We start from the raw sequence: 14,193 nt of genomic DNA, 5'->3' as shown, positions 1-14,193 counted from the left end.
TTAAGGACTTATAATCTAATCAAGGAGGAAAGTACCAATAAGGTTAAACACAGTCCATAAGAGATGGATGAACACAAGCATATTCTTAAGACTGAGAGTTCACTCCAGTCAAGGTGATGGAAAAAGCTACGCCATTGGATTGGAACCTCAAACAATGAGCAAGATGTTGAGATGTGTAGACGGAAGATGGACACTTCAGCTAAGGGGTGTAGCTTGAGCTAAAGTGTGAATTTAGCACCGTGTGTAAGGAAGTAGAGAGGGATAAGTCTGAGTAGGCAAAAGGATCTGGATATTATTTAGTAATCAAGGAAGAGTCAACATGATGATAAGAACTGTGATTTAAGGAGATATATTCGATTTGGGGGCAAAATGAATATGAGGGAAAAAGAAAGCTAAGTCAGAATACTATTGCCAAAAATAAAATGTAGTACAGGTAACTGTATTCTAGGAAACTGGTGCCTAATCTTTTGGGGTCAAACGCTCCCTGAGAAATCTTTACAAAGCCTCACTTCAAATACTGGTACATAAAACACACAGAGTAATTTGCCTGCAATTTCATACACCCTTGAAGTCCATCCGTGGGCCCAAATTTCAGAATCACTCCTTATTTCACTATGGTTTTCCACACTAGTCAAATATTTCTTAAGCAAATTGTGACATTACTCAACTCCTGCAAATCAAGATTAGCTCAAGAGTTTCCCATGACATTGTGCAATTCTGCCCAGTCTGGTAATCATGGTGGACCAGAGGAATGATACTTTTAAAAAGGAAAAGTCTCTCTTTTTATTCTCTTGACCTTCCTGCAGGTTTCAGTTAAAATAGACACGTTCCACATGCCTTTTTCCTCTCTCTGCTGCCGCTCCCTCCTGTCGCCCCTAATGACTATGACCTCAGTGACCTTCCAGAATATCCATATGGCCCTTTCTCTCCTCAACCTAGCAACACCATACCTGCTACATGAGGGTTTGGATCTCACAATATTGTTCCTAAGCCTGGCCTCTCTCACTGCCTGGCATTGTGTGCCCGCCGTAAGACCAGGCTGGCTCGTAAAACATCTCTTTATGTACTTTATTACTTAAACTCTTTTATTTGCCTGCAGGAGCCCTTTAACAAAATCACATTGAATTGACTTTCTCACACCAAATCAAATCTCCCTGGTCCCAGTTCAGTTGTCTTTGTCAATATGTATTTTATAAATGGAGTGAATTAACAGATGCTGTTGGAACAGAAGTGCTGGGGTAGCGTTTATGTTTTTACTGCTCTCTCTGGGCAGATGAGTTGTGTAGGAGTGTTATACAGGTATCTCGGGATGAAAGTCATGCTCGTCATTTCGGTGGATATGTATTCTTAACCATTTTCTTTGGATGTATTTGAAACCTCTTTATTACTCTTTTTATTCTTAGTGTTTGCTTAAAGGGCTTTATCATTTATGCCATTAATCTTGGATTGGACTTGATCATATCTTTTAGTATTGAGAGATGAAAATGAAAGTCCCCCTATCATTCCAAGAGAACAGGATTTTCAGTTAGCCATGAGAAACTGCTCATGACATACCTTTGGAACATATTGTCTGATCTCTGTTGTAAATGTTGTCCATGCAGCCTTTGATAGGAGACTCTGAGTTGAAACTGCTTTGGAAGAGAATCCTGGGTTTCCATGTCCTGGAGAGGGACTTCAGCAGAATGAATGACGGTGGCTATTTGTCTTGTAAGATGGGATTTAGAAAGTTTGCAAAGAGGGAAACAGAGCACAGAAATCCATTATGTAAGAGTTGTATCAAAGAATGTTTTCCAGGAAGATTTCCATGTGCCATAATGAATTTTTAATGTAGAGGGGCACCTGGGTGGCTCAGTCGGTTGAGCGTCTGACTTCGGCTCAGGTCATGATCTCAGGGCTTGTGAGTTCGAGCCCTGTGTCAGGCTCTGTGCTGACAGCTCGGAGCCTGGAACCTGCTGCGGATTCTGTGTCTCCCTCTTTCTCTGCCCCTAACTCACTCGCATTCTATCTGTCTCTCTCAAAAATAAATAAACATTAAAAAGAAATTTGAAAGTGTAATATAAAAGACTTTAAAACATAGCTCAGCAATTTGGGGAAATTTTTGCTCTACCCTTTATTTCTGTTTTGTGGTGGCAGCCATAGAGCCATCTACTGGTGGAGACAAGCACGCACATCTTTTCTTTCATATCCTGCCACCATTTTGTAAGTTTGTCCTAACAATGACTAATCACAAAACTTTTTTTTTTTTCCCAGTCTAGTGGGCTTAATATATAACCCCTTGGTTTAAAATGTGGTCCCCATGATCAGTCCCAGAGTTGTACCTGAATCTGTCACATTCCAGACTTTGATTTTACTACTGTACTATTTCGATCTCGAAAGCATGATTCATAACTCTTGTTCTTTTTTTATTTTAGAAAAATGAAGCACCTGTTTTAGAGAATTAACAATTTAGAGATTCATCAGGACCATATGTGTATAAATGCTTTCCTTTTCGGTCCTGGCCATGAAATTAATGTTAGTAACCTATTGAAACCACTCATAACATTGTGAGTAAACAACTCTTTCCTTCACTGTTTTCTCAGTTGTATCCAATGAAATGGGAGCTACCCATTGGATATATATGCTGCTCGGGAAGATGAAATATGCAGTTTGATATTAAAAATAAATATCTAATAGCTCTATGTGTATTGTACCACTTTAGTAACATCTGTCCACAGAGAATCTTCACCTGTGTACAAATGTAATGAACAGCCTCTGGAAGAATAGATCGATCCACCAATGATACACGACCTTTTTGTTTTCCTTTTGGCACATTTAAAATTGTGCATTCTACGTGTCAAAGTTCAAAAGTCAAGTGCTGCATGTGATAAATTAAGCAGGGGTCAGAAGTTATTGCAATGCCGTTTCGGAAGATTGTCTGTCTCTGAATTTGCAGCTCATTCATGCTGAAGTGATGCACTATGGGAATTACTACCAAACTCCGCTCCACAACATCTGCTCTCCCTAAGTGAGTTAGTGCACGTCAGACATCTTTATGTCAGAATATTGCAGTGATGGATGCAGTCTTCAGAAAATGCTGCATAAAAATCTGGTGTGCCGTTCTGGCCATTAAGTGAAATTACTATTTAAATTAATGGCACTGTCACAGTTTATCTGTGCAAAGAATGAACGCTGATTAGGGTATTAAGTAATTAGCAATTTATCACACTGGAACAAGGTTGATAATAATTAAAGAAGTAATGGTTTACCAAAGAAACTAGAAAGGGAGTCACTTCTTGTTATGAGAGTGGAATCTTGGCTGAAAATTTTAATTCAGTGAAACAAAGATGAAGCTCTTTGTGAAAGAAAGCAGCCTTTTTTTTTTCTAGTGTAAAAACAGTTCATTATCAAAATTTTAGTTGACCTGTCAAAAGTCCCTCAGAGCGATCAGATGACTGATTAGAGTTTCGAATTAGGTCAATGTCTGCATTTTGATTTTATACTTAAAGCATGGTGAAACCATAAAGTAACTTGGGAGTAGAGGGGGAGAATGTATTCTGCTCCCTAAAGGGCCAGTTTTCAGATTTCGATTGCTCTTTAAAATAGAAACATGAATTATTTTAAGAAAACTGCTAGAGAAAAAAATGACGGTAAAAAAATCCAAGGTTGTATTTGAATGTCTGATCAGAAAGCAGCAGGAAAAAATGTCCGAACATTATAAAACTTGAAGGTGTAGATTTTTCTTTTTATTGTGTGTACTCACGTGTGTGTATACACATGTCATTTTTACCTGTCATCACCAAGACTCAGATTACAGTGATAGCTCTGCTGGGTGTATTTATGCGAAAAAAAAACCTTTCCTTGGAAATGTTAAAACAACTAATATTATTAATAAAGCACTGAAGAAAACACTTTACTTTTATTTAAACCAATCATTTTGAACAGTTACCACATTTAGACACGGCATGTTAAGACTTGGTGGTGCTCAATGATGTACATTGATAAAAGTTTTAAAATATTAGGAGAGGGGCACCTGGGTGGCTCAGTTGGTTAAGCCTCCGATTCTTGGTTTCAGCTCAGGTGATAACCTCACGTTTACGGAGTTTGAGCCCCTCATCGGGCTCCCTGCTGACAGTGCGGAGTCTGTTTGGGATCCTCTCCCTCTCTCTCACTGCCCCTCCCCCCACTTGCTCTCTCTCAAAAATAGATAAATAAATTTAAAACAATGACAAATAAATAAATAAAATATTAGGAGATATTTTTTGAAGTGGAAAGATCAACGAGAAAATTCTTTGGAGTCACGTGTGGCTAAACATCTTTCTTAAGGTGTGTACCAAGCCAGTGTCTACTTTCGATGATTTTTTTCTTTTTTAAATAAAAAGCACTTAAAACTCACTGGTCTATTATTAGGAGTGTCTTTCATAATGTAGGTGTTTGTACAGGACCAGATTAAACAATCAGGACCCCAGGGCACTTTGAAGTTGAGGTTCTTTATGTTATCAGTCAGGACTAATAATAAATAAACAAAATTCTAATTAAAATAAATCATTCATCACACTGTGCTGCTTTATAACTGGATATAAATTCTAATATAATAGCCCTGTGACCTGGAGTGTAGGCACCTTAATTTCTGGCTTAATCTGACTCTAGAGTATTGTTTATTTATTCAGGGTTTTATGTCTAAATTTCTGCTGTATCTCTTCTATGGCAAGATCTAAATGATGTGAACACAGGCAGTTAAACTGAATTTGGTGGGAGAAAGTCTATTTGGTGTGAAAGGCACACGTGTCTTTCATCAACAAGTGGCAACCAATGACCCCTCCTTGCGAGGTCTTTCTGCCACTGACCCCGATCTCTTATCCATGTCCAGTGATGGGTCTAGAACACAGTGCTGCTCAAAAACTAGTGGCCAAATTGTTCACCTGATCAGTGAGCAAGCGCAACTCGTTTTGAACAAATCTATCTTATGATGAAAGAGTGATTTACTGGATGCCCGAGAAGCAGACGTGTGCCCTAGACAAAGCCAGGCAAAAACTTCCCAGACTCTTCCCACAGCGTCTCCAGTACTTGGATGGTGCTACCTCTTTACTCTGTCTAGCCTCTTATCCCAGAGCATTTCGCTGACCTTTTCTCCCTCGTGAATTTCTAGAGCTTTCCTCTGACTCTCCGTAGTTTAACTAGCCCTTTTTCTGCAACACGATGTTATCATCACAAAATGAGCCGGTAATTCTCACGATGGAAATCAGGATTCTTTTTTTTCCTATGGAGCTTGGGAGAAGTTTGGCCCCGCTGAATGATTTTGGAACACTTGTTCTTGTGTGTTCTTTACCTAATTAGTGTCTAGTGCTCTTGGTAAGAAGGACCCCTCACTGCACATTTAAATCACCTTGGTAAGGAAGTGCTACCTTGTGTTGTGCCATTGCAGCAACTGCCTGAGTCTGACATTTTTATACCAAACTTTATAGCGGTCTCAGTGTTCTTCCTTTTTTTTTATTTCATATTCATATATAACATTTTATTGTTGCAGGGATGTTCTGTTGTGGGCAGGATTACGTGAATATGTCAGATACCATATGCTGCTCAGCTTCCAGTGGAGAGTCTAAAGCACATGTTAAAAAGAATGACCCGGTGCCAGTAAAATGCTGTGAGACTGAACTTATTCCAAAGAGCCAGAAATGCTGTAATGGAGTTGGATATAATCCTTTGAAATATGTTTGCTCTGACAAGATTTCAACTGGAATGATGATGAAGGTAATTGATAGAAAACCTCTCAGAGGTGCTGATTTGACAATGGAAAGAGAAATACATTGTTCATAACTATTTTTCTAAAATAGGAATATAAAAACTCCTGTGTGCATTATTCATTTTCACATTACATCCATATTAATACCAAATGAGTTCACTGTGATTGATGTTATTGCAATGAATTCTAAAGGAATTAATAATGATTAGCTGTTCTCAGGAAGCTTTACCCAGCACTTCAGATCAGTGCAGGACTGAAAGCCTGTGGGCCAAAAGAGCCAGAATATGTCGTCTGGGCCCCGTGCGGTGCCATTTCATGCCCACGGGTGCTGGGATGGAAAGGGAGAGAAATTCTGGCTTCTTCCTTCTGGGTCCCCAACCCAAATCCAACACTTTCCTTTGATAGAGACCTTAGATCCAGCAAAATTCACTTGTGCTTATATCCTATTCCTTGAGACGGTTGAAGATTAACAAATGCCTGCCACTCTAAAAGCGGATAGACCTATGAGTGTATCAGTTGTTTGTATGTTGACATGCTTCATGGACAGACGTGTCACGTCTTGTTAAAATTAAATTTGACAGGACTCCAGAAACCTAACATTTTAGGAAAAGGATTATGGGACATTAAAAACGAAACATGCTACTAAGTTCTGTAGTCATTTTGCCTTAGGAGATGCCTGCAAACAGGTGTTTGGGTCATTCATGCCGACTGACGCAACTATACAAACATCGTGTGGACACCATAGACTTTAAGATGTAAACTAACCTTTGAAATTGTTAGGGTTCCGGCAAGCACTTTGCAACAATTAATATTAAGATAATTCATAAAGTTGTTAAAAAGAATAAGTACTTCATGAAGTGAAGAATCGTATGAAATACCCATCCAAAATAGTTTTTCATCTACAAAATTGTTTTAGAAATTGGTATGACCATACGCAACTTGAAAGAAATCTATCCAACAGTATGCTCCCAAAGTTCGCATTTATTCCAAGTCAGTGTTTTCAGAAATTTGGACTGGGAAATTTCTCTGAAACACACAGTCTTAAAACTGGTGATGTTGCAGGAGCATGTCTTTAAAATGACTAGTTAAGAAGAATCTGTGTAGAAAAGTCTCCTCAAAAGGGCACTCAGATTTGAAAAATTAAGACAGAAAACCCGTTAGTTTCAGAAATGACACTATTGCTCACAACTATTTGTTTCATTATTATCCACTCACATTTGTTTCCCAGGAATCTCATTTTGGCTTCAGGAAGATATAGTTTCCGTTACTCAAGGACAATGTTCAGGATGTATACATGATCTTTTAAACTGACTTAAATTGGCTTTATGAAAGCCAGTTAACAGCCATATTGACAATTCACATTTAAATTATTATAATTAAGACATTATTTCTGAATGCTGAATCAAGGAGTGTGCTACAGTAAAGTTCAACGTATGGGTTGCATTTTGTTTCGCAAATACCTCTTTCATGGAGATTTCTATCTCTTGCTCCATTCAGGACTGGACCACTGTGACATTTCTCCCCAGAGAGTCTTCCCTAAGTGTTGGTTTGGGGGTTTCTTTTACTTCTCTCCTGTGTCAGTGTCCCAGTGTTCTCAATCTAAGAGTCCCCCTTTCTTGCCTTTTTGCCTTCTTTTGGAGAAAGATCACTCTGGGTATCGGTGCGTGAAAGGTAAAGTTTTTGAGAGCTTGATGTCTGAAATTACCATTTTTCTACCCTCCCTCTAGATTGATAACTTGGCTAGGTACACAATTCCAGGTTAAGAATTATATCTACTCAGATTTTAAAGTAATTTCTGCACTTTTAAACTTTCATTGCTATTCTGATTCCTGTTTCTTCCTAGGTACCCAGGTTGTTTTTCCTATGAAAGTTTTTAGGACATTCTCTTTATTCCATCTTTCTAATATTTCATGATAATGTGCCTCCATGTGGATATTATCATCATCATCATCATCATCATCATCATTCATGGTGATGTAATTTTTGTGGACTTTTTCAGTGTGAAGTCTCATGACCCTCAGTTCTGAGGAATGTTATTTTATTCCTTTGATAATTTTCTCCCTTTTTATATCTGTTTTTACAGACTAGTTTGGTGTTAGACTTCCTAAGCCAATCTTTCCATCTTTCCATCTTTTCTTCTTGTTTCTTGTTTATTGATTAGTTAACACTTCATCTTTTTCAACATGATTGGATATTGCCTTAACGTCATCTTCCACCCTTTATATTGATTGATTGATTTTTTTAGCTATCATCTCTTTTTTTTTAATAGCTTTTAAGTGTTCTTTCTTGTTTGCTGACAGTTATTTACTCATGGCATCCTACTCTTGTTCCATTCATGGGGTGTCTTTTTTATTTATTCTGGAAATACTAATTCCATTGTTGTTGCTTTTTTTTTTTATTGTTCACCTTGTTCCTTGAATTTTCTCATTTGTTTGTTTGGTTCTATTTTAGTTTTCTTCTTTCCCTTCCTTTATTTCTCCTCCCTTTGAATTTTTGTTTTTTTCATATTCTATTCCTAGTCTATTCCTAGTCTATTCTTTCCATTGGAGGCTGAATGGAAAGCTCACTGTGCATAGGCATATATTAGTGGAGAGCACACAGCAAGGGAATTGGGTGGCAGGATGGCTTTTTGTCAGGGAGTCATATTAACAAGAATCTTAGCAAGTACACTTAATTGACTATCCTTAATAATCCATCCTAGATCGTGATAAGATATATGTCTGGCTGACAGCACATAGGGAATCGGTAGGAAAGGAGGCTGGGATTCACACTGTGCAACATGCAGACTTTTATTTGGCTTGCCCTCTTTGGCTCCTACCTTATACCTTCCAGTGAAGTCTCGCTGTTCCTTTTAACTTCACCAAATCTCTTCTTTTTAAAAATTTTTTTTCAACGTTTATTTATTTTTGGGACAGAGAGAGACAGAGCATGAACGGGGGAGGGGCAGAGAGAGAGGGAGACACAGAATCGGAAACAGGCTCCAGGCTCCGAGCCATCAGCCCAGAGCCTGACGCGGGGCTCGAACTCACGGACCGCGAGATCGTGACCTGGCTGAAGTCGGACGCTTAACCGACTGTGCCACCCAGGCGCCCATCACCAAATCTCTTCTAAGCTTATGCCATTTTGTAACACTTTACCAAGTGCAGCAGAAACAGCACACACCTACTGAGGATGTTCTAGATCGTGACCTCTTCCCCCCAGGGCTGGAGTGCAGTAGCCCTGGCTTACTCTGACAGTTGTTCCAGGTCATAATTTTATCAAATATGTAGCCACGGCATAACCGAGCTCCCCAAATTTCCAAACCCCAGTATGTATTTATTTGCCACTGCCTATCTAAGCATTAAAGCAACGCCATGTGGTTTAGGGTTTTGTTGTTGCTGTCAAGACAATATCTAACTTCAAAATTCTAATTTATGTTTTAGCTACGACACATAAGACCATGCCAAAATCAAAACAGTGTACTCACGTATGGGATGGGTCAATAGAATAAATTTTAAAACAGTTCTTTCAAATTACAACCCAGTGTGAGTCAGACAGCTCTCCTCCAAGGAGTGTCTCGGGATCTATGTCTTTGCTTTTGTGGGACTTCACACACAACCCTCAGATCACAATGGAAAAGGGAAGAAAGAGGATGATTACGCATGTATGGATCTCAGAAAGGATACAACATACATACTGTCATCACAGGGGCATTTCTAGTCACGTGGCTTTTTTTACTGAGCTGGACTTACAAATATGGTATTCCTAGGGAGAAAACACAAAATGGATATCACTGAGCACACAGTATTGTCTCTGCATGTATTCATCCCCTTTCTGCTTCCTTGGACTGTCTATGTTCCTTTACTTCCATCGGGTTGGGCTTTCAGAGGAAATGGAGATAAATGCAGATGTTCAAGTCACTATATTCAAATAGAAATCCTACGATATTTTTCTGAAGCAGCTTTATTTTGACAACATTTGGGAGAATAATTTAACTTATATGAGGTAAGAGAAATGGAATGTGGATACATTTTGATAACCAAAGTTATTTTAAGTACATTATACTACCTATATAAAAGAAAGAGGAAGGGAAGCTTTGCATTATAAAAATACTGCCTTATTTATATCTCCTATCATCTGGGATGATGAAGTATTTCGCTCTCTGACATTAGAACACATTAGCACTCACCAATAACAAGTCCAGGGATTCATCAGAAAAAAAGGTTTACGGATGTAAATAATAATAACTATAATGAGAGTTTATGAAATATTTAGGTTTCTAAAAGTTGGACAAGGAATGTTTCTTAGCGGTCCAACTTGCCCCACAGCACAAAAGTGCAGACTCTCAAATATCACGTTCTTTATTTTCTCCAAAGCTCCATCAGGAGAGTGAGAAATAACAATAATAAAATTATGACCCCTGCTATTATTTATAGAGTATCTACTAAGTGTAAGGCATTTACAGGTGTTGTCTCATTTGACTCCCGTAACCAACCTGTATGGTAAATGCAATTTCCATTTTCTCATCACCGAAGAAGCTGAGGCTTTGAGAATATAAGTGATGTCCTCAAGGTCACAGAAGCAAGAAGTTGCAAAACTGGATTCTGAATCCACATCTGTGTCATCCAAACCCAAACTGCTCTTTGTAGTGTATGCCCCGCCTTCATTTCTCTTCATGAATCTTGAGACATTTATTTATGAACCAAGTGGAAGAAAATTTCATTTGCAACTTGTTACAACCTCCCCCACGTATGTCCAAATGTAATTTTTAAATCTTTTCTCTATCTCCCCACCTCTACCACTCAACCTAGGAAGCCAGAGAGTGCAGGACTCTGTGCCCAGTGTCTCTGGAAGCCGCAGCACATTGCGGCAGGTGTGACTTCAACTTTACCAGCCACGTTTGCACTGTGATCCGAGGACCTCACAATTCCACAGGCAAGGAATCAATAGAAGAAATATGCTCATCTCCTGAAGAGACTGTTCACACGGGAAGTGTAAACACATTCTCCTTCACAGGTAACAGGAACCGAGCCACCTGCCCATGGCTTACTAGGGCTAGTGAAAAGCTGGGGAAAATGCAGATTCGTGTCATTCTGATGTCATCCCCCCTCCTTAACGTAAAATCAATTAATTTCATCGAACTATGGGCCAACTAGTCACAAGGTAATTAAAGGCACACTTTGGATCTGTTCAAAGTTAGCAGTTTAAAAAATTGGAAAGTCTAACTTTAAAGAAGAAATAAGCTATTTTAAAGTAAACCTGTAGAAAATCAAGAACAAGGAAATAACTATGTATCCTTTGATGGTATATCCAATTAATTTCAGTGAGCCCAGTTTTCTTTCTTAAGAGTTTGAATGGAGGCTTACAATAAATGCAATGAATTGAGTGTCGCTGTGTTTGGCAGGCAGAAAAGAGGAAGAAACCTGACTAATGGCCAGTAAGACCAAGCAGCATTATTCTGAGGAGGAGCTTAAAGTATCCTTTCCTCAACTTGGGTCTGGGTCTAGAGACTGTACTCTCCCGCAGCTTGGTGTTGCCCCCACATGGCCATCATCTTGGGAGCAATAACCTTCATGGTTATTGAAAATAATTTTCAGGCTCCATCTTGGCCCTACTGAGTTCCTCCAAATAGTGGTTCTCAGGCATGGCTAAGCTGAGTGAAAAACACTGTCAAGTTTAAGATCATCTCCAAAATAGTTCTGCCCTCTATTAAATTTTTATCATTCGTCCATTTACTTAAGTCCCTCCAGAGTTTGTTTCTGCCTTTTGAAAAATTCAGTGTGTGTGTGTATGTGTGTGTGTGTGTGTAGCTGTGTGTATGTACATATATATCATCTAGCATCTAGCGTCAAATAGAATGCATTTAAGTGACATAATTCAGGCAAGCTAAGGTTAAATAAACAAGAGAAGTGCTCTGTTCCATCATGAATCATCATTCTTCTTTACTTAACCCATGGTGAGTGATAATGGCAAACCTTGGGATGCAAATAAATAAATAAATAAATAAGTCAAGATACTGGGATGAAAGGAGTAGATTAAGGAGGGAAAGCAAGAATAGAGATAAAGTTCCGTGATGTGCTACATGTTTTAAAACCTTACCTTGATTTACCCACAAAGCAATCGTGTAAGTAAGATCATTTAATAGATGAGGAAACTGAGGGTCATATCTGTAAAAGTAACTTGCTAAGGGAAGATGTCAGATTTAAACCGTGTCACCTTCAAGTACAGCAAATTTAGCGAGGGCCTGGGGTGGTTCCATCAGGTGAGCATCCAACTCTTGATTTCTGCTAGGTCACTCTCCCAGGGTTGAGGGATCGAGCCCAGCGCTGGGCTCTATGCTGAATATGGAAGCTGCTTAAGATTCTCTCTCTGTCTCCTTCTGCACTTCTCCTCTCTCTCTCTCTCTCTCTCTCTCTCTCTCTCTCTCTCTCTCAAATAAACAACAACAGCAGCAGTAGATTTCAGAGACTCTGCCCCGAGTAGGAGCTCCTTACAGAGTGCCCCAAACCTCCCTCAAGCTGTCTCTTCCACTTTAAATGTCCGTCGTCATCATTCTGAGGGTGTAGGTCAAAATCCACGTCCTCTGTGCAGCTCCTCCAACCCTGCGCCTCTCCTCTCAGGCGTCAGCACGACGTCGGCTTCTACCGTGTGTTATATGCATTTGGCCCCTGGTTCCATCTCTCCTACCAGATTGAAACATCTGTCTGAGTAAGACGTCCTTACTTCACTTCACCTCGTCTTTGGATTAACACGCTGTAACCAAACAAAACACATTTATTGGAATGTATTTAATTAGGAAAGTCCTCAAGATAAAAGACAGTTTGTCTAACCCTCCAATTTCCTTCAACTCCCAGTTACAGATTTAAGGACCCTCATTGACAAATTAGTAGGTTTGATCTAAGAGAGTTCCCTACTTTTATCTGCCTTTTGTAATTAAGGTCAAGATTTTGAGGGTCCGTTAAGATGTTTGCAATATCCCTCTCCAGATGACAATAAGTGTTTACACCTACTGATATAATATTGTGAGGTCTTTTACCACTCATATTTCAGAATGCTTCACCTACCAATAAATACTATACATTAAATGTGAAAAATAACGAAAGTTTCTTTTCCATGAAGAAAATGAAGCACTTAAGTAATGCTAAAATAAGCACCATTGACTGAGACCAACTTGGACTAAGAACTCAACCTTTCTTAGAAATTTACAATCAAAGTGAAACAACACCAGGGCTCACCAAAATTTATTCATGCATGCGATCATTTCACTTATCAAAAACTATGTATTAAATTTGTACTAACAACCAGTCACTACCCTGAGACCAACAGCTATGAAAACAAATAAATAAGAATTCCCATCAGGAATTTGCAGCCTCTATGAATGGACAGAGAACAGATATGTAAGTACTGTAATGTGAGAAGTGATGTCCATGTAAGAGCATTGCAAGGACAGAGTAAGCAGAGAGCATTTCAAGGACGCCTAACACAGACAGAAGAGGTTGGAAAGACTTTATGAAGGATGTGATGCCTGAGCTGAGAACTAAAAGACGAGTAGAAACATCAGGTGAAAGGAAGGTAAGGCAGGCACAGAGGGCGACAGGAAGTGAAAGGAATCCCAGGAGGTGTGAAAAACAAGAACCTTGATACGAATGTAGCACAGTGTAAGAGAGAAAAAATAATGGAGATAAGGCCATCAGTCAGATGATGAAGGCCTTTATTGCCACACTCGGCAGGCTGTCTTTATGCAAGAATGAGTGGAAATTAAAGCTTTTTAGGCAATGGAAGGTCACAACCATGTGTATGCATTTTTGAAGAATTCCTTGTCCACTGAAGAAATGATTGAAAACAAATATGTATGGGACATTAAAGCAATTAAAAAGTAAGGATTGAACAAACATAATCCCCACAAAAGCAAAACCCTCTGTTATTTGAAGACTAGCCCCATATAACAAAACAATTTTGAGATAAAAAGAGGGTTTTTTTATTCTTAAAAAAAAAAGAGTTGGGTTTGGGACACCTGTATGGCTCAGTTACGCATCCGACTACAGCTCTCGGTTGGTGAGTTCAAGCCCCACGTCGGGTTCTGTGCTGACAACGCAAAGCCTGCTTGGGATTGTCTCTCTCTGCCCCTCTCCTGCTCATGCTCTCTCTCTCTCTCAAAAATAAATAAACACTAAAAAAATAAAACGTTGGAGGGATGCCTGGGTGGTGTAGTCACCAAGTCATGATCTTGCAGTTTGTGTGTTTGAGCCCCCCATCGGGCATAGCCTGCTTTGGATCTTTTGTCCCCCTCTCTCTCTGTCCCTCACCCACTCACACTCTCTCTCTCAAAGATAAATAAAACATTAAAAAACATTTTTTAAAGAGTTGGAAATTCTGGCAAAGAAAAAAATAACCCAGAAATTAGAGAGATTATTGAGGGAAGGCAAAATTTCAACAATGATTCCTTACACGTAAAGAAAACAAAGAATTCTTTCATGGGCTAGGAGCATCTTTGA

The 14,193-nt window shown here is 39.1% G+C and overlaps 1 protein-coding gene across 2 annotated transcripts in view; it reads left to right on the top strand.

Moving 5' to 3' along the window:
- The window catches only part of USH2A (usherin), a 773,795-nt gene that overhangs the window by 601,743 nt on the left and 157,859 nt on the right, over window positions 1-14,193 (top strand). For both annotated transcript variants that reach the window (XM_045048458.1, XM_045048459.1), the window contains 2 exons: window positions 5,504-5,727; window positions 10,510-10,714. In XM_045048458.1, coding sequence (XP_044904393.1) covers window positions 5,504-5,727; window positions 10,510-10,714 — 429 coding nt within the window. The remainder of the gene's footprint in view (window positions 1-5,503; window positions 5,728-10,509; window positions 10,715-14,193) is intronic.

This window comes from Felis catus, chromosome F1, assembly GCF_018350175.1.
Source record: "Felis catus isolate Fca126 chromosome F1, F.catus_Fca126_mat1.0, whole genome shotgun sequence".
In the NCBI taxonomy this organism is placed as follows: domain Eukaryota; kingdom Metazoa; phylum Chordata; class Mammalia; order Carnivora; family Felidae; genus Felis; species Felis catus.
This window is presented reverse-complemented; position numbering and strand designations above follow the sequence as displayed.